The following is a 20,564-nucleotide window of genomic DNA, read 5'->3' as shown; positions in this document are numbered from 1 at the left end:
ACCTAAAGACAGACCAAAATGACAATCCAATCTCTGACCAGAAAGTCTAACCAAGGAGGAACGACGCCCGCTTCCGACTCTGACCCGCCTCTCCGACCAGAAGGTCTCGTTTCTGACTCCAGCCCGCCTCTCCAACCAGAAGACCTGGCCAAACAACGCTTCCGACTCTGACCCGTGTCTTCGATCGGGGATACACTGAACCTCTGCTTACATCTCTTCTCCGACTGGCGTAGTCGGAGCCGACTAGGACCAATCGACTAGGGACGCCCGCTCGGTAAGGACCAGGTAACGGGCGGAGCAGGTAAAATAGGACACTCAAGTCAACCGCAATACCAAGGACCATACCATGTACACCTACAGGACAGTACCAACAGGACATATCAGAAGAGTGCCCTACAACCTTCCAGGCATGTCAGAACCCAAGCAGTGTTACGGGCACCGACATTTTCCCTACAGTGTTGTGGGCGCCCGCCAACTCCCATACCAGACGAACACGGAAAAACCCCTTACATGCCTCCGGACATCAACAGTGTAGCTGGCACCGACATCTGCCATACCGGAAGAAGACGATGCAACCTCCCACATGCATGTGACATTAATAATGTTATAGGCGCCTACAATCATCTTGTACCTGATGACGTGGGAAACAAGACTTAGCATACGTACACACATACACTCTCTCTCTTGTAAGGCCATCCCCTTCATCTATAAATGGGGATGCGCTTTCTCCCAAAGGGGGAGAATCAGTCCACAACAACTCGAACAACACACATGATCCAAACGACTAAGGATCCAAACGAACAACAAATGTTCGAACACTTAGCACATAGCGAAACTCCCGTCACTCTCGGTCCTTTAGATTAGAGTCTGACCGGACCTCTTACACCCCCCCCCCCATCTTTCTCCCTTCCATTTGTAACCTCACAGCAAACTTTGAGTACCTAGGCTCAGGAATAAAGTCATCGACCGACTCAAACTAGACGTACGGTACGTTGCCTGAACCAGTATAAACCCTGTGTCGTTGAGTGCTAGGCCACATCCGATCACAATATATGGCAAAACTATAAATATTTACATATTGGTCACTTTCTGCACGGACAATTGGCGCCATCCATGGGGAGGACGTTGTACGTTCACGCTTTTTGGTCATCGGATGACCCATCTTTCCGCCATGGCAGGCTCAAGCGATACGACTCGCTTTGGCTCACTAGAGTTCCCCGCACTCCAACCTGTTGGGATGTGGGGGCCTCCCATCTTCGAGCCATCCTTGACCTTCCTCTTCGGAAGCCTGGACTTCATCGCCGTTCGGCTCGGCACGCTTCACCTCCGCGAGGAACCACCCATCCCTGCACCCGTCGGAGGGGCACCCTCCATAGGCTCTAGGACACCCGATGACTTCAACGACGAGGCACCTACGCTTCATTCTGAGCAAACGCTCTACTCAAACCCTGCTGTGACTAATGTACATGCTATTATTTACTCTATATTTACTATCTTCTACTGATTATCCGGAGGAACCGCATTGTTCGCACCGCAACCACCATATGACTAGTTCCCCTATGGCCTCGCGTCCCCTGCGGATGCGTACGCTTGGGGGCTCCAAAGCATGCTGGCGCCACCCCCTCTCACATCCGAATTCGTGGGAATAACGAGCTATGCTCCCACCACTTTTCACGAACTCCTAGATGATGAGGTTGAGAGCGAGGGCTCTAGCATCGGTGATGTGGCACCTAGCCATCGTCCATCCTGGGAGTGCGCTATGGCGGACGCTTCGAGACAGCCGCTGGTGGTAGTAGAGTCCTTGCAGACTCACACCCCTCCGGACCTTCATGCGGGGGCCCTCACGCTCGCATGAGAGCACGGCGAGGAACTACAACAACGGCGGTAGAACTAGCCGCCACCTGCGTCGGTGCGCTCGGCGCACCACGCTGCGCCCCGTGCATGTAACCCAGCGAGCGGTGCCCGAGGTCACGCCCACCAGGTCTAGCGCAACATCATGGATGGGGGAACGATCCCCCACAGTTCGCTTGGGCTGGCCAGAACATCGCCGCCGCTGCAATGCTTCTACGCAACCTTCCCGAGCCAAATGGCCCCTAGGAACAGGCGATCCACTGAAACCTCTAGACCCTGGTGGAAATCGCCGCTGTTCAATAGGCGGAGAGCTCCACATCACGACACCGGCTCGTGGCCTCTCTTCCCACCAGGGGAGTGGGGACGCACCAGACGAATCACTCCATCTGCTCACCGCTACAGCCGCCGAGCGTGGCACAAGAGGCCACAGCTGTGCCTTGGCCTGACCTGGCGCTTGCTCCGCACCGACCTCCTATGCATGAGTGGCTTAGGGCAAACCAAGATGCTCGCAGCATCATCAGCAACCAGCGTCAATCCTGGCATGATGATAACATCCATCAGGCAGCCATGAGGGCAGGCGACACAGACTTCGGCTGGACCATCACAGTGAGAGGTGAAACACACCCCAGGCATGGTCGCTGACCGGATGACTAGAGTCCTAGCCCAGATGGCCCTGGACCCTAGGCCTTTGGCTGACGCATATAGAGAGCGTCGTTCCTACAGCGCTTCTGGCCACCCACCAACATCACCAAGTACACTAGGGAGACGAACCCTAGTATATGGCTTGAAGATTTCTAGCTCGCCTGCCGAGCCGGAGGAGTGGATGATGACCATTTCATCATTCAGTACCTCCCCATCTACGTAGGGGAACATGTTCAAGCATGGCTCAAATTCCTCCCACATGATAGCATCCACGACTGGGCGGACCTTAAGAGGGTCTTCGTCGGGAACTTCTAGGGGACGTATGTCTGCCCTAGGAGCTCCTAGGACCTCAAGAGCTGCCAACATGAGCGCAACGAGTACCTACGGGATTACATCCGTAGGTTCTCAAAGCGGTGCAACTCCCTTCCTGATGTCGTTGACACGGACGTCATCAACGTATTCCTCTCTGGGACAACCTACGAGTCCCTAGTCCACAAGCTTGGCTGCCTAAAGCCCCGTACCACCCGTGACCTGCTCGACGTCGCCACGAACCATGCCTCTGGTGAGGAGGTAGTCGGAGCATCTTCAACGGAGGCCAGGACAAGGGCAAGGCCAAGCATGAGGATTAGGATGAGGGCCCCTCCACGCAGAGGGGCAAAAAGAACAAGAAAGATCGGCATCGACCGGCCAACTCCGTGTTGGTCGCCGTGGCTGATCACACGAGCAAGCAGCCCCTGTAGGGCCTCCCTGACCACTTCAATGTGCTCATGGAGAGCCCGTGCACCAACCACGCCTACCCCATCAAACACCTCTACAAGGACTGCGAGCTCCTCAAGCGCTTTTTGTGATAGGCCAGCGGGCCGAAGGAAGGAAGAGGCAAGGAGGCAGCAGCCAAGAAAGGGGGCATGGCGGGCAAGGATATGGATGACTGAAGGTCCCTATATGGCGACCAAGGTGATCTGACCGGGCGCCTACCGACTGAAGGATGACAACAGCGACGTTCTCACCAACACTTGGAACATCGACCAGTCACATCGTTTCTTCCCTTAAAAATTCGGTCTTACCATCTTTTCACTTTATGTTTGCTCCTATAAAGCACCCTGGCCCAAACACTTTCGGCCTAGGTCGCTCGGGGGCTCCACAGGGGTGCGATGCCACCTCTGTTTTTTACTATCATATGATAAATACATTTTTCCCAAATGAAAGGGTAGTCCATTCCTTTAATTACCTTACATAACTTTGCTTTAAATATTCCGACCGATCGCACCCCGCCTCTATCTACGGTTATGAGCAGCTGAGCCTCGCGGGCCATGCCTGGGCTCTTAACATTACAGCCTATGGGATGAACGGGTAGGTGCAAAAAAGAAGGAATAAAAAACAAAGTTATGCTAAGGTAAAAATAAGGAACGGACGAGACAAGCTTCCCCGAACAAAGTAATTCCATCACAAAAGCAAAACTAGAAGTTGGGGCGATGCTCAGCCCTATCAGCATCCGACCACTATCAAAAAAGTACAGGTCAGCCACACTCCAAAAAACTCAACAGCGAGATCGAAAAGAAACAAAGAAGGCATACCAGGACGAAAGCGATAGGGCTCTGAAGCCCTGACCCAACGGCAATGGGCCCACCGGGCGGGGACCACTCCTGGGCCATGACCCACACCCCCTCACTTCAACCCGGGGGAGTCAACCCAACCAGCTCCCACTCAGCCCACGCGTCACCACGACCGCTAGCTCAAGGCCCACCGACCGAAGCAGCCAGCGAGGCGTCCCCCGATTGCGGGTCACGCGCCGGTGCCGGCCACGAAGATTGACGGGTATGAGTCCGCTCCTCCGACCGCCTAGCATGCTCCACCACGCCCAGAGCAGGTGGCGACAAGGTCAGCGACGCCTCCGAAGGGCACGGCGACCGCATCTACTTCGCCTCCCATTCATCGACAGCATCCGCGCTCATGGCATGCTTCCTCGACGTGGGAATGTCGCCGCGCCTCTCTACCTCTCGCTCACCACCAGCTGACACGGCTGCAGGCTCACGGCATGCCACCAAAGTCACAACCTCCTAGGTCTCCCTCCTCCTCGGAGGAGATCATGTTGTCACCCACCTCCAAGGGGTCCTCTAACTCGAGCTCTGCCTCAACATCACTCCTATTCTCCCGAGCCTACACACACCGGGCGATATCCGGCTCCTTCTGGTAGTTCCTCCAAGCCTCCTCAGCTCTCTTCTTCTTCTTGGCATCTGCCACCTCCTTTAGGGTGGCTTGTCGAGCCGTGCCCTCTGGGCCCTTCAAAAGGTGTGGCCGGGACTTGTAAACTCCAAGTCCCTACGAAACAGATGACTCAAAATCAAGATATGGGAGAGCAAAAAGGGAAAAGAACATGGAAGTAAAGAGAGGGGAGCATACCAGATTGGACTGCTTCACGGCATTGAGAGCTCTGGGCTTTCCATCAAGGGTCTCTTTAGGCCTTAGCTGCAGCACCCGATTAAGATGACTCTAGACCTCGTCATTCGCCAGCTCCTACGACAACGCACGGTTAGGGTCCATCGGGCCACTGTACATCCACATCAGCCGCATCCTCTCTGCTAGTGGAGTGACCCAACGATGGAAGAAGATGTGGAACACCTGCACCCCATCAAGGTTGTGCCGCACCAGCTTCTTGAGCTCCGCCTCGATAAATTCTAGCTTCTTCTACAGGTTGGTGGGGCCCCATGACCAGCTCTCCTGCCTCTCTAGCCTCTTGCCGGTAAAAGGCAGGAACAGCGCCTTTGCTGGGTTCCTAATGTAGAACTATTCCCCATGCCACCCTCAATTCGAATCACAGGGGGTGTACACGGGGAACGAGCCCGATGCACTCGGTTTCTTCTACAGCGCGAAGCCCCCCACCGATGTGACCCTGAGCGGCTTCCCCTTCGACAATGCTCGCCTAGAGAAGATTTGCCGAAAGAAATCCACGTGTGGCTCCATCCCGAGGAATGCCTCGCACACGGTGATGAATCCGATGATGTGCAGCACCCCAGTCAGATTGAGGTGCTATAGCTCTAGGCCCCACTCATTGAGAAGCCCATGTAGGAACTAGTGCGTGGGGTATCCTAACCCATGCTCATGGAAGGCGAGGAAGGAGACAACCTTGCCATCCCGAGGTCATGGGAAATCCTCCCCCGCAGGAGCCCTCTAGTGTGCCACCTCCTTTGGCGGCAGAACACCCTTCTCGGTGAAGGCAGCCAGCACTGACTCCCTCACTACAGATGACCTCTAGCTCGACATTGTGCTCTGGATTCATGAATGGATCTATGAGTTTTCTCCTCTCCCTCGCACTCTCCATTTCTCTCCTAGGAACCGCCGTGGCACTCAAATGCTCTTGGCGAGAAGGAAGAAGGAGAAGAGGCAGCAGATGAGGAATAGGTGAAGGAATGGAACGAAAGCCCTCTTCCTTCCCCTACTTAAAGAAGGAGGCACAACAGTTGGGAAAGGTGCAGCGATTGGGGAAAGGTGAAACGATGGGGGCAAAAAACCCTCTCCCTTCCTCCATTCAATGCGGATGGGATACGATGGGACGTGCCCTAATCGATGGGATGCACCCTGCCCGACGGAGCGACGCCTGGTTAGAAGGGATGTGGCCTAGGTATGCCCACCACTACCGCATGCTGGGAGCAAGAAAACAAGGTGCAACTACGCGTAGGTGGCCTTCCCAGGCGGGACTTGGAAAGGCCTAAACTACAGGATCTCTACCCAGGAGAGACCAACGGGCTTCTTGAGTCGATCAGATGTCTCAGGAGAACGACGAGAGACAGGTAAGGAGCAGAGGGATACCCCATGTGGGCCATGCCGACTCCATCACGAACGACGAGCGCGGATCCAGGTCAGACATTTTTTATTGGAGCTCCTCAAACCCCATCACTCGAGTCATCAAGGTAACATTACCGAATCCCACTATTTCTTTATATGATTCATTCATTCATCTACTATCATTCATACAAGTATTCATTCATTCCATACATCTAGAGCATTGCATATACAGTTAAATGCATCACAATGCTCCATGTTGCGTCATGAGGCAACAGTTGCCTCATTCAACATGAGCAACGACCGATCGGGATTCGAAGGCTAGCCCACGAAGGGCTCAAGGCTGCCTCACGTCAAATAGAGCTAGGGGAGAAAACATAGATAAGCCTTGAGCGGCCCTCGCTTAGTAGCCCTAAAGCAGACAGGGTCATCTCAACTTTCTCGTTTGATCCTAACCTCTAGCCATGCCCACAGAATCTCCATCGAGGGGAGGCCAGTGGGCCACCTAGGTTGGTCTCTAGAATGACCTAGGCATCTACCGGGTTGTGGGTTAAGGAGCAGTGGAGTGCCACATGAGGGCTATGCCGACCCCGTCATGAACGATGGACCCAGACTTCACTCGAACATGCCCATTAGTGAGCTCACCGAGCGTGTCACTCGAGCCATCGAGGCAAGCGACGTTAGCTCAACCCCTCTAGTTGTGAGAAACTACGGACGGGGTAACACATGAAACTCAACCGACACCTACCAAGCCTAATGGGGCTCAGGGGCTCAAGATGCCCAATGCCTCAGCTGCGTCTGACGCCAGGATCCACGAGTCCATCTCGCTCGATCCCAAAACTACCTCAGTTGCGCCCGACACCAGGATCCATGAGTCCCTCTCGTCCGATCCCTAAACTGCATTGGATGTGCCCGACGCTAGGATCCATGAGTCTGTCTCATCCGATCCCTAAACTACCTCAGCAGTGCCCGACACCAGGATCCATGAGTCCCTCTTGTCCGATCCATAAACTACCTTGGCTACACCCGATGCTAGGATCCATGAGTCCCTCTCATTCGATCCCTAAACTGCCTCGGCAGCGCCCACCGCTAGGATCTGCAAGCCCCTCTCGTCCGATCCCAAAACTGCCTCGACTGCGCCTGATGCTAGGATCCGCGAGTCCGTCTTGTCCAATCCTTAAACTACCTTGGCAATGCCCGATGCCAGGATCCACGAGTCCCTCTCGTCCGATCCCTAAACTGCCTCGGTGCGCCGAACACCAAGATCCATGAGTCCATCTCGTTCAATCCCTAAACTGCCTCGGCTACCCCCGATGCCAGGATCCACGAGTCTGTCTCGCCCGATCCCTAAACTGCCTTGGTAGTGCCCGACGCCTAATCTACGAGTCCATCTCGTCCGATCTCTTGGCACACCCAACGCCTTGGTTAGCAACTCCAACTCGCCTGATCCCTGGATCCATGACTTCGATTTTCCCAAACCCTCGGCACGCTCGACGCCCCGGTAGACGAGACTCCATCTCGCCCAATCCCTCAGCCATGACCAAACGCCTGGGACCATGCTCCTAGAAATAATGGATCAGAAACTAGAAAAGGGAGGTTACGCCCACCAAAGTCCACACACTCACGCCCACTGAGAAAAACCCCCAGGTGATTCTACCCAAATTGCCCAGGGGCTCGGGGGCTACACCCGTGGGTGCTCTCGCGCGCACCCGCTGACGAAATAAAAAATTCCTCCACAAGCAACATGAAAAAAAACTAGACAATTCTACCCGAATCACCTAGGAGCTCGGGGGCTACACCACGGGTGCGTTCATGCACACCCGCCATCAAGACAAAAATCCCCCAAATAATTCTACCCGAATCGCTCGGGGGCTCAGGGTCCTATCGGGTTCATAAATCCAGGGTCCCTCATGCACCGGCTTCCTAGCAAAGGCTCGGCCCAGCAGACAACGTTGTGAACAATGCACAACTCCTGGGCTAGCCTAAAAAATCTAAAGACAGGCCAAAAGGACAATCTAATCTTCGACCGGAAGGCCTAGCCAAGGAGGAACAGTGACTGCTTCTAACTCTGGCCCGCCTCTCTGACCAGAAGGTCTCATTTCTGACTCCAGCCCGCCTCTCCAACCGGAAGACCTAGCCAAACAACGCTTTCGACTCTGACCCGTGTCTCCGATCGGGGATACATTGAACCTCTACTTACAGCTCTTCTCTGACTGGCGCAGTCGGAGCCAACAGGAACTGACCGACCGAGGATGCCTGCTTGGTAAGGACCAGGTAATGGGCAGAGCAGGTAAAATAGGACACTCAAGTCAACCGCAATACCAAGGACCATACCCTATACACCTGCAGGATAGTACCAACCAAACATGTCAAAAGAGTGCCCTGCAACCTTCCAGACATGTCAGAACCCGAGCAGTGTTACGGGCGCTGACATTTGCCCTACAGTGTTGTGGGCGCCCACCAACTCTGATACCAAACGAACACAGTAAAACCCCTTGCATGCCTCTAGGTATCAATAGTGTAGCAGGCACCGACATATGCCATATTGGAAGAAGATGACGCAACCTCCCACATGTATCTGACATTAACAGTGTTATGGGCGCCTACAATCATCTTGTACCCGACGGCGTGGGCAACAAGAGTTAGCATACGTACACACACTCTCTCTCTCTCTTGTAAGGTGTGGGGATATGGCCCCCAGTATCCACAAGACAAGACATAGGCCGCACCTTCAGAGGTGGTCCAGCCCACAAGATCAAGGCGTGCACGGCACTGGTCAACATGCACCACAGAATATTATATAGTACCAAATAGGATACTTTCTTTGTAACCCTACCCCTCTAGAGTATATAAGGAGAGGCAGGGGTCCCCTAGTCGATAGCTACATATATATCATATAATACACTAAAGACACAGGATGTAGGGTATTACGTCGATCAGACGGCCCGAACCTGTCTAAATCGCTGTCTCTGTGCCTTGTGTCACCATCCGGTTCCTGATTACGCGCACCTCCACCGATCAATCTACCTTCGTGGGATACCCCTCGGAGGACTGCTGAGCATCTTTTGTCGACAATTGGCACACCAGGTAGGGGTGTGCGTGCTGATCCATAGCGAACCAGATGGCGTACCTCAAGACCAACATCATTTGCGGCAACTCATCTGCTGTGATGACCTCCTTCAACAACATCTACGATGAATCAGCGACGACGTTCAACATCGTGCGCGGTAGCCGTCATCAAATCCATCTACAAGTCGGACCTTGACTGGTGGTCGACGAGTTCATCGCCCGATTGCGCACGTGAGAATCGGTCTACACCGCCATGCAAAGCTTCCGTCGGACATGCAAGCAAGCAAATTATGCGTGGTCTACATCACCATGACGTGAAGAAGATGCCATGCAAGAAATCTAATTAAGGAAATAATAAAGATATTTACGTCAGGCATGCAAGGCATAATTTTTCCATTCTTGCTTATGCTTCCCTATTCCATCAAATCCAATCTCCAAATACAGTGGATCAATGCTTCAAGGAAAAGCAGTTCCGAGTCCAAGTCCAATAGTGGTTTCCGTTCGACTCCATCAAGTGAGCTGCCAAGCGAGTTGTCCGAGCCATCAAGCGAGCCGCCCGAGCCATCAAGCGAGCCATGCCACACGCAATGATGATCGCCGCGAAGAACAGCGCCGTGACGACCGCGACCGCTGCCATGACGACAGTTCGAAAAGCTCAAGCGCTGGGCAACTTCGTCAATGCCTACCAGATAACGCCATATGCCACCGACAAGATGTTCTGTCTAAAGCTAAGTCACGCTTTGATATTTTTCTAAATATTCTTCAATCTCCGTATATCGCCATAATGTTTCTCCGAGCCGTTTTCTCCATGTTTGCTCTCCAAAACGATTTTCTAAACCCCCGAACAGTCATGTTGATGCTCGGATGTCCCCAGAGATAGCCCTATCTCTGACTCCTCCCTACACGTGCACGAGCATCTGCCCTCTGCATTATGGATGATCGACAACGGCTCCTTAGCGACGCTTTGTTCTTCCTACATGCACACGGGCTCCGTGCTCCGTGTTATGGTTAACGGGCTAGCTAGGGCTAGAGACTCAGCTACACACTAACTGGTTGGATGGTTTATATTATATATAAATACATCTTCACACCAACTGATCGCCGAGCTACATATGCTATTTCATCGCCATTGCTGATTTTTCTCCAGAGTTCATATATTTTTACATTATGTACTACCCGTTCTACATATTTGTATTGCAGGATCATCGTCTAGGTGATCGGACCACCTAGTGCTTAGACTTCTCCACCGATCAACTGGTTGGACTGCTAGGTTCATGGACTTCATCACTGACCAGTTGATCATACTGTTCGTCGGTCGCTTCCACTCAATGCTCACTTCGTCGCCGACCAGTTGACCAAACTGTTCGTCGCTCTTGTTTCATTGCCAGCTACGCTGGGGCTCCTCGGTGCTCGAACATCACCAGATACGCTGGGAACTTCTCGGTGCTCGGACATCGCCAGCTACATCGGTTACTCCTTAGTGCTCGGATTCTTCATGCTCAGGGACTAAGTGGGCACACTTCACCCCACTTCACCTTGTGGACATCGCCAGCTACGTCGGAGACTCCTCGGTGCTCGGACATCGCTAGCTACACGGGGGACTCCTCGGTGCTCAGACATCGCTAGCTACACCGGGGACTCCTCGGTGCTCGGACATCGCCAGCTACGCCGGGGACTCCTTAGTGCTTGGACATCGCTAGCTACATCGGGAACTCTTCGATGCTCGGACATCGCCAGCTACACCGGGGACTCCTCGGTGCTCGGACGTCGCCAGCTATGCCCAGGACTCCTTGGTGCCCGGACATTGCCAGCTACGCCAGGGACTCCTCGGTGCTCGAACATCACCAGCTACGTCGGACACTCCTCGGTGCTCGAATATCGCCAGCTATGTCGGGGACTCCTCGATGCTCAGACGTCGCCAGCTACGCCGGGGACTCCTCGGTGCTCGGACCTCACCAGCTACATCGGGGGCTCCTCGGTGCTTAGACATCGCCATCTACGCCGAGGACTCCTTGGTGCTCAGACATCGCTAGCTACGCCGGGGACTCCTCGGTGCTCGGACATCGCCAGCTACGCCGAGAATTCCTCGGTGGTCGGATGTCGCCAGCTATGCTGGGGACTCCCTTGATGGTTAGATCTTGGTATGCCTCATCGGTGTGCTATCAAGCTGCTCCATGCTGTTTGAATTAGGGTGCTGATCTTGGGCATCACGTCTGGGGTCTTGATACGCGCATGTCAGACGATGTCGTCAAGCTTTTAGACTTCTTTTTCTTTAACCCTGCTACAAGATTCATTCTTTATCTTCCAGCAGGATCAGAGACTAAGTGGGCACACTTCACCTTGCGGTGAATGTGTGCTTTTCAATTCAGGGCTCTACTCGTGGACTGGTTGCCTGCTCGGCCGGTCTTCTGCCTTTCTTCTACTTTCTCACCCTGGCACCACTTGACTACGTCACCTACTATCAGGCTCAGGGACTAGCTATGGGGGTATGGCCCTCGATATCCACCAGACAAGACATGGGCCGCACCTTTAGAGGTGGCCCAGCCCACAAGATCAAGGCATGCACGGCATTGGTCGACGTGCACCATAAAATATTGTATAGTACCAAATAGGATACTTTCCTTATAACCCTACCCCTCCAAAGTATATAAGGAGAGGCAGGAACCCCTAGTCGACAGCTACATACATATCATACAATACACCAAAGACATATGACGTAGGGTATTACGTCGATCAGATGGCCTAAACCTGTCTAAATCGTTGTCTCTGCACCTTGTGTCACCATCCGGTTCCTGATTACGCGCACATCCACCAATCAATCTACCTTCATGGGATACCCCTCGGAGGACTGTTGAGCATCTTTTGTCGACATAAGGCTATGCTCTTCATCTATAAAAGGGGATGCACTTTCTCCCAAAGGGGGAGAATCAGTCCACAACAACTCGAACAACACACACCATCCGAACAAATAAGGATCCGAACGAACAACAAACGTTCAAACACTTAGCACATAGCGGAGCTCCCATCACTCTCGGCCCTTCAGACCAAAGTCCGATCGGACCTCTTGCACCCCCCATCTTTCTTCCTTCCGTTTGTAACCCCACAGCAAACTTCGAGCACCTGGGCTCAGAAATAAAGTCATCGACCGACTCAAACTAGACGTAGGGCACGTTGCCTGAAATAGTGTAAACCCTATGTCATTGAGTGCTAGGCCACATCCGATCACAACATACAACAAAACTATAAATATTTACGTGTTGGTCACTTTCTGCACCGATAGGTGGTGTGCTGCAGTGCGGTGCTATTGGTGCCGCAACAGACCAAGACATAAATGTTGGTTGTGTAGGAATGGGACGGCTTTCTCTCGGTGTCGAGGCCATTGTTGGGGATAAGGGTGGCTAAGCCTACGGCCTACTTCTTCCATGTGAAAAGGGTCAAGGCCCAATCAATAAGGGGGCATGGACCTCCATGTAATTTGTAAATCAAAAGGGTAGGGAGGAAGTTTGCCTCCTCCCACCTCCTCTATAATATAGCTCAAGGGACAAGAACTAGATGGTTCTCCCACTCACCAAAACTGTATCTCTTACTCCCACCCCTCTCTACTATGTGGGTCTAGGTGCCTTAGCTTGACACTCACCCTATGAGGGTGTTAGCAAAGGTCTAGATTCCAACAACGATTTTCTTTTGGTGTGCCAAGGGGGTTGCTCAGCGACTGGTCATCCTTGCGCTGGCGGACATGCGCCGACTAGCTTGCATGCACGTCTCGGAGGTGATTCGGCATCTGGGGGGTGACCGAGTAAGGTCGTCTACGAAGGAGCTGCGGTTGGGATGCCTCTTTGCAATGGCCAGGTTGGCAACGGTCCTCGGTGGCCTGCGCTGCAACGGGTAGTGTTGCATTGGCCTTAAAACAGAATTCCAAATAAGAAAGTAGTTAACTACAAAGTTTCATATGTTTTCAAGTACTACAACTTTGGTTTAGGTGATTTCTCCATCCGAGGTAGTATGGAAATTTTTTAAAAATAAATTTCAAAATTTGAAAACTTAAAACATAAATTTCAGACCTTAAACGATTTGAAATGGAAAAGTAGTCAACTTTAAAGTTGTAGATCTCTTCATGTACTACAACTTTGATATAAAGTTTGTCTTCATCAAACTTGATTTGTAAAAGTTATGAACTTTGCTATGCGGTACCTATTTTTAGAGACATCCTAAATTGTCAACCGTCTCTAATATTCATTTGTATAGACGGTTTGGCCTGCCATCCACTTCTAAATTTAAAGAGCATTTCTAGAGACGTCTAGAAAGCCCAGCGTCTCTAAAAATCAATTTTCTAGAGATAGACGTTGCTAAATTCGTTTCTACAGTAGTATGTGATTCTATATGGGAAAGAGGCAGGTTTGTGATCTTGCAGTGCCGGAGCTAGAGCATTTGCCCCACACAACTGAATTATATTTATATAATTACTATCACTAACAATATATTTTTGTTATAGTTTATATGTATATAGTTTAGCATACTTAACTTTCAAATGTCTAATTAAATAACTTGTTTACCGTTAAATGAATATTTGAATGCAAATCCAATTTATGTTACCTGATTTGTATCAGTATCAGAAGATATTTATTAGATCTGAATGTGTATTCGATAAAAGATATATATTCTAAATTGTAAGTCGTTTTTTCATAAATACATAGCTTCGACTGTATACCAAAATATAAATATAATACTATATATCTATATTAAAAAACAAAATGATGTACTCTCTCCGATCCAAATTATGAGTCGCTTTGACTTTTTTTTATATTCATTTTGTTATGCATCTAGATATAATAATATGTCTAGACACATGGTAAAATAGATGAACCAAAAAAGTCAAAGCGTTATAATTTGAAACGGAGGGAGTACAATTTACGATAAAGTAGCAAATAGTAATATTCATGTATTATGATTAGATAAGTATCCAAATCCATTTTCACACCAACCAGTTCGATGGCAATGGCATGGCAATTTGCAAGTCCCCACCTCACCGCCTCATGCCTCAGGCACGACCACTTGCGCCGGGCGCCGTCAACCGGCTGGCCCGGTCGTTGTGCTCCCACCTCGTTGCCTGCCACAGCTTTCACGTGTTTTTCGTGCCGACGACCCACCCACACTCCTCGTACGTTTCTTCCTTCCTATCCTAGCTATAAAAACAAGACCTCTCAGACCAGCTAACCAAGGTCCAAGCCAGAACAAAATTTCCATCAATCCTCCTTCTCCTCCATTCTCGAGAGCAGGTCATCGCCTGCAATGGCGGCGGCGGCAGCACCTTCAGGAGGCACAGGAAACAACACAGCTGCGACGACGACGACCAGCCGGTTCGCGGCGGCGTGCGGCGCGCTGAGCCAGTACGTCAAGGCGGCGGAGGCCGAGAGGACGCGCGCGCGGCCGCCGGCGGTGCGGCCCCTGCCCCTCATGCCGGGCGCCGATGTGGACCAGGAGGAGGAGCCGGAAACGGCGGCGGCGCAGCTGACCATCGTGTACGGCGGGCGGGCGCTGGTGCTCGACGATGTCACGGCGGACAAGGCGGCCGACCTGCTGCGGCTCGCCGCGGCGGCGGCGCGGCGGGGAGGCACGGAGCAGCCGCCGCTCTCCTCGGTGGTCGCCGACCTACCCGTGGCCAGGAAGGCGTCGTTGCAGCGGTTCATGGAGAAGCGCAAGGGCAGGGTCGCCGCCCGCGCGGAGCCGTACCGCCGGCCCGGTGACCCACGCGACCATCTCACGCTCGCGCTGTGATCTCAGAAACCCTCGGCGTTAGCTAGCTAGAGGATGCTGTGCTGAAGAAGCTGAACTCAGGCGGTGGGGAAATGGAGATCTCCGTAGATGTAAACTCTGTATGTTGCGTAGTAGCCAGAACATATATACTCTATTTGTTATTACTAGACATAGTTATAGGTGGATTGTTTGTTGTTATGTGTTTTGAATTAAACAGAAAAAGCGTAGAGATGAAAAGACATACTCCAAGTCGTTTTAGTCTTCAACGAGGTGTAATAAAGATTCTCTAAACCAAGATCGTGGCTATGTCCACATGCATGGATAAATATCTGAACCTGGACACTTCAATGCAGTGCTAGAACGTCATTCATACCGGGACAGAGGGAGTATATGGTTTCTCATTCCGGTAGATCCCGATTATGTTGATTTGAAGTAATTACCTTACTTCCACCACACACAAAAAAAAAAGATTCCTTTTATTTTCCAAGAAGCATTGAACAGTGATTTACTTGAAATCTTTCAAGTTTGAATAGAGTCTAAGAATAAGCATCTTAAAAGAGAGAGAATAATCTAGATCTTCAAATTGAGTGCAGATCGGCTGGTTGGGTTCCTACCTCCTCATCGAATTTAAATTTTAAATTAAAACATGTGTTCGTAATTTTCTCTATTTGTCCTAGGATTGAAGCGGTGAGTGTGCATACATGTAATGTATGTTTATGTGCGTCTCTGATTCGGGAAAAAGCCGAGACATTTGATTATATTATACAATGTCCTGCCGTTGACAAGGTGTATACGAGTATACGTCTACAGTCACAAATATCATCAGAAAAAAAAAAGCATCATGAGTTATATAATTCTACTCTACTCCGTATATGAAAGAACACATGCATGGAACAAAATTAAATTAAGGACTGCGAAGAATGCATGGCTTCTTCTCAACCTTATTTATTTGCAACCACCTAGCAGGCGCTACAAAACATACGAAGAGATCATCTAGAGCAGGTCCACGAAGACCTCCTCCATCAGCCCAAAAGCAGACAGCGACCCAATTTTGACACGTTGATGTTTCGCGCCACATGCCTCCAGCAATTTAATTTTCCAATTCCCCAGCGTTCCCACCACTAGTACTTGCGAGAGAAGGCCCGGTCACGAACCTGCGTGTGGCTTGCTTCTGTCCACGACGCATGCTTTGGGGACCAACTCCACTTTGCCTCGTCTGCCTTGCTCAGATCGTCCGGCTTCCTCGCGACGTGCCCAGCACTACTTAGACGAGCGTTTTCTTATAGACCAAGGGCGCTAAATAATAAAAGGCTAGAAATCATACTAGCCATTGAAAGCGCTTCAAAACAAATTTCATTGTAGTCTATTATTATGCCCTATACAATATGAAATATTGCAAAGTGAAATCGCTAGAAAACTGAATCACTAGTATCCCAGTACATTACCTCACTAAGGAGTAAGGAGATAGGAGAGAGAGCCAGAGAGGAGCTGGTGCGGCAGAACCGTCCGAAATAACACGTTTTCGGAAGCGCTCGTCTTCCACTAGACACTAAACACCTCGAAAGTGAGCTACCTCGGACAGTTCCGTCGAGCACACCTCAAGGGAGAACTCAAAACAATTCACGTTTTACATCCAAAATCCAATAATGAATACGAGCTTACAAAACTTAGTCCATTTCATACAACAAGATTTCTTAGAAATTATTTATTACAATACCAGAGTTCAGAGTGCGATAATTAAACAGCGGAATGAAAATAAACGTCTAGCGAAAACAATACAAGAATCCATCTGTGCCCATCAGAAGAATCATCCACACAAGAGTCACTCCTCAAGCTGCACCTACAACAAGGATAAAATAAACCCTAAGTACACAATGTACTCGCAAGACTTATCCGATTAGTGGGAATAGTTCTCCAACTCTCAAGGATATGATAGGCAATATGGGTTTGTTGTTCTCTTTTTGTTTGTGGAAAGCATTACTAATAGTTCATCCTTACAGTCACGTATTATTAGCAGTCATGATTACTTCACTAGCTAACCATTCTTGGTAAGCACATGTTCTACTTTAAAGCAAGGGTTAAGTAGTCAGAATCATTTCACCATATTTCATCTTCCAATTCTTACTATGGTGCTAGACCATAGCCAAGTCGTACCGTCTCACAGAAACGGCGATTCGCGAACCAATGTTTCACAACTGGGTACCTCGAAACACATGCCCCGTTTGTACCCCGGCACAAACAAGATCAACCCATTCTACTCCTGTCACGGGGTCCAGGTCTCCGTCCAAACTTGGACTCCAAGCCCCCACCCTTGAGACCCGGTCTCAATATGGTGCTTAGACCTCCACCTTTCCCCGTCTCCAATCAGTCGTTTCGGAAAGAGCCGGAACCCACGACAAGTGTAACGAGCTTTCCCACTCCCATAAGCAAGTATGTGCTCAAGATAATAAGTCTGTAGCCTGACTACCATCCACAACAACAAACGGTCCTCAATCGACACGAACAGGAGAAAACAGTATAACCAAGCTAAACCCCGTGGCCGCGGGACACAACTCATTACACCCACCAATACCCCTACCATATCCCTATCCGGTCTCCATTTTCCTTTCATCATTTTTATCATGAGAGTAATTATAATAATCACCTATTGTGAGTAACGACAGGTTACTCACGCTACCGAAAACCTAAGCATAGTAGCTACTCGAACTTGCACTAGTAAGACTCATAGGACAGATATATCTATGCATGTGGTTTCCATAAAATTCCTGTAACGTAAATGCATATCACATATATATATCCAGTGATTATCAAATATAAGGGTTATGCATCGGGGCTTGCCTTGGGTAGACGCGGTGTCAGCCGAGTCAGTCAGGTGGTGGCTCCGGGACCTCCTGCTGCACGAGAATCTCCTCCTCGTACTCCTCGACGATCTCCTCGAACTCACGATCGTCTGCGGTCACTATCTCCACCAACTTATTCTCTACAAGCATGCGATGATGATGCAATACTTAGCATTTCGGCAACAACAACTCTTAAACTAAGAATACGCATACTAAGCTACTAAGCTAGCTCTAATGACTAAGGTAGTAAACTAACTATCATCTTTACCAAGCAAAGTGTTGGGTTCAACTAACAAATACCTAGCTTTACAAATAAAGGATATATCTTTATTTCTACTAACGATTTATTGTATATTGAAACAAAGAGCATTTAAGTACCCTAATGCTTAGTCTATTCTAAAGCTACAAAAATTACAGTGAGCACATAATAATATAATGAAGCTACTGTAAAAATTTCAGGACTAAAGCTATCACCAATTTACCATAAAAATTCCTACAATAATTAACTTAATATTATTAAGCATCCTCAAATGATTTAATAGCCCCTAATGTCAACACATATAAACATGAACTAAATACACCAACAGATAGAGCATAATTTTAGGAACCCTACATGATTTTATATTAATTACCAAAGATCAGCTCAAAAATTAAATTAGAAAACTATTTCTAATTCCATATGAAAATGAAAAGCGAATCTCCCGCGCGGCCCATACGCGCGGCCCAAGCGACACGGCGCGCACAGCGGCCCGCTTCCGCGGCACACACGACGCCGGCCCACGGCGGGGAAGCCCGCACGTGCTGGCATTTTTGTAAAAGAGTCCCTGATTTTCTTCTGAATCACACCTAAGCCCCAATACTATTTTCCCCTCTCTCAAATCTTCAAACTTAAGCCCCTGACTTTCCTGAAACTCCCCCACGCGCACCCCCGGCGACTCAACGCATGGCGGCGTGACGACGGCGACATAGCGCGGCCGCGCCGGCCACCTAGGACATGCACCGGCCCACCTAACGGGCCGGTTGACATCTCTGACCCGAGCAGCTACGCTAAGCGGCGGTGCGGGTGATATGTCTTGCTAGGGGAAGGCTGCAGCGGTGCGCGGCCATCCGCAACAGTGGTGCCACTGTTCTGGGGAGCTGGGGCAGCTACAGACCTAATTGGTTAGCACGCAAGCATTAGGAGGCTACCGTGGCCACATGTGGCTAAGCCGTGCGACAGCGCACCGTGGCGGCACGGTCATGTCAGCGACGACGGGGAGGCGGTAGCAGTTCGGCTAAGGCACGTAGGGTGGAGAGGGAGTCAAGGCGATGCTAGTGGTGCAGGTAAATTCGTTTGGGATGGGCGGTAGGAGGGTTGCCCTCGACCATGGCCGAGCGCGGCCTTAATGGCACGGTGGTCGGAAAAACTCCAAATTGGAGCTTGGCCTTGCATGGTTCAAGGCAGGCTGGGGTTGAGTAGTGAGAGGACGTGATGTTGAAACCATGGATGCACTGAATTGGATGGAGGTGATCGCTCACTAGGTAATTTGATGGCGCGGCTCGATGGTGACAACAGAGGGAGAAAGAGAGAAAGAGAGAGATGGGGCATGGCAGGTGGGCTCGGCTCAGCCTCGCCTTGGCGAGATGCGGTCTGCGTGATCGTGGAGGCCCACGCATAGGCACTATGGACCAGCGCGACGCAGCGCCATAAATGGCAAGACGACGGTGAGCTCCACCACATTCGCGTGGCAGTGGCGGCATCAAACTAGGCCGGCAGCGGCGCAGAGGTGTAGAGGGAGGCACGGACATGACGGCGAGGCGACGGCACCGGCAGCAGCTGCGTTGTGGCGTGGGGCGGATCGATAGTACGGTAGCGCGGCGAGGCCGATGGCAGTACCGCTTGGTTGCGCAAGCAGCAGCAGCGGTTCCACATGCCAGAGGCTAGTGGCGGCCATGCCATAGCTAGGCCAGAGCAGCCGAACACGTGCGCACATAGAGCGAGCCGGCATGGCGACGTCGCACCCCCGAGGCGTGGTGACCGCATTCACCTGGTGAACTAACCCAAGGACGTGCCGTGCATGAAATTTAAAACGCTTATAACAACTAAACGGTTGCTTCTGGACCTAAACCATCTTCACCATGCTGAAGATGGCATATGAGGCTACCAAACCGAGCTAAAACATACCACCTTTTCTTAACCCAGGTTTCGCAAAATAAATTGCCAAACATGACATTGTCTAGCTATCTATATACTTAAAAATCTTCTAAGTCTATGAGCTGAATTTGATTCCAAGTTGTATTTCTAGGCTATTATAAATGTTGGCTAGCAATGTTATTTTTTTACAGCAAGTATTTCATTGTCATCCACAAAGTTCATATTCCAAACTTTATTTAAGCGCCACATATATATTCTATAGCATTTTTGTTCAATAAAAATTAGTTTTAAACCCCACTTGATACATATGAGTTATGGAATCAACATTCGTTTAACATTTTTATTGATCATTTTAAGTTACAAGAAGTTTGTCTACACATTCTATCACATGCATTATCACATAAACATGATGCTCATGACGGGGTTTAGTGGTTTGTTTAGGGTGTAACACCGAGGGTGTTACAGCTCTACCCCCTTAAACAAAATCTCATCCC

At 50.4% G+C, this 20,564-nt stretch overlaps 1 protein-coding gene across 1 annotated transcript; it reads left to right on the top strand.

Moving 5' to 3' along the window:
* Positions 1 to 14,573: 14,573 nt before the first annotated feature.
* On the top strand, positions 14,574 to 15,430 carry LOC136489474 (protein TIFY 11e-like). The gene has a single exon (XM_066486097.1). The coding sequence runs from the start codon at positions 14,632 to 14,634 to the stop codon at positions 15,115 to 15,117; it is 486 nt and encodes a 161-aa protein (XP_066342194.1). The 5' UTR covers positions 14,574 to 14,631; the 3' UTR covers positions 15,118 to 15,430.
* The last annotated feature ends 5,134 nt before the right edge of the window (positions 15,431 to 20,564 follow it).

Source organism: Miscanthus floridulus, chromosome 1, assembly GCF_019320115.1.
Source record: "Miscanthus floridulus cultivar M001 chromosome 1, ASM1932011v1, whole genome shotgun sequence".
NCBI classification, from domain to species: Eukaryota; Viridiplantae; Streptophyta; class Magnoliopsida; order Poales; family Poaceae; genus Miscanthus; species Miscanthus floridulus.
The sequence above is the reverse complement of the archived record's forward strand: the minus strand, read 5'-3'. Positions and strand labels throughout refer to the sequence as shown.

Excerpts from the sequence above, each read along its gene's own strand:
- LOC136489474 (XM_066486097.1), top strand. The coding sequence starts at position 14,632 with ATGGCGGCGGCGGCAGCACCTTCAGGAGGCACAGGAAACAACACAGCT.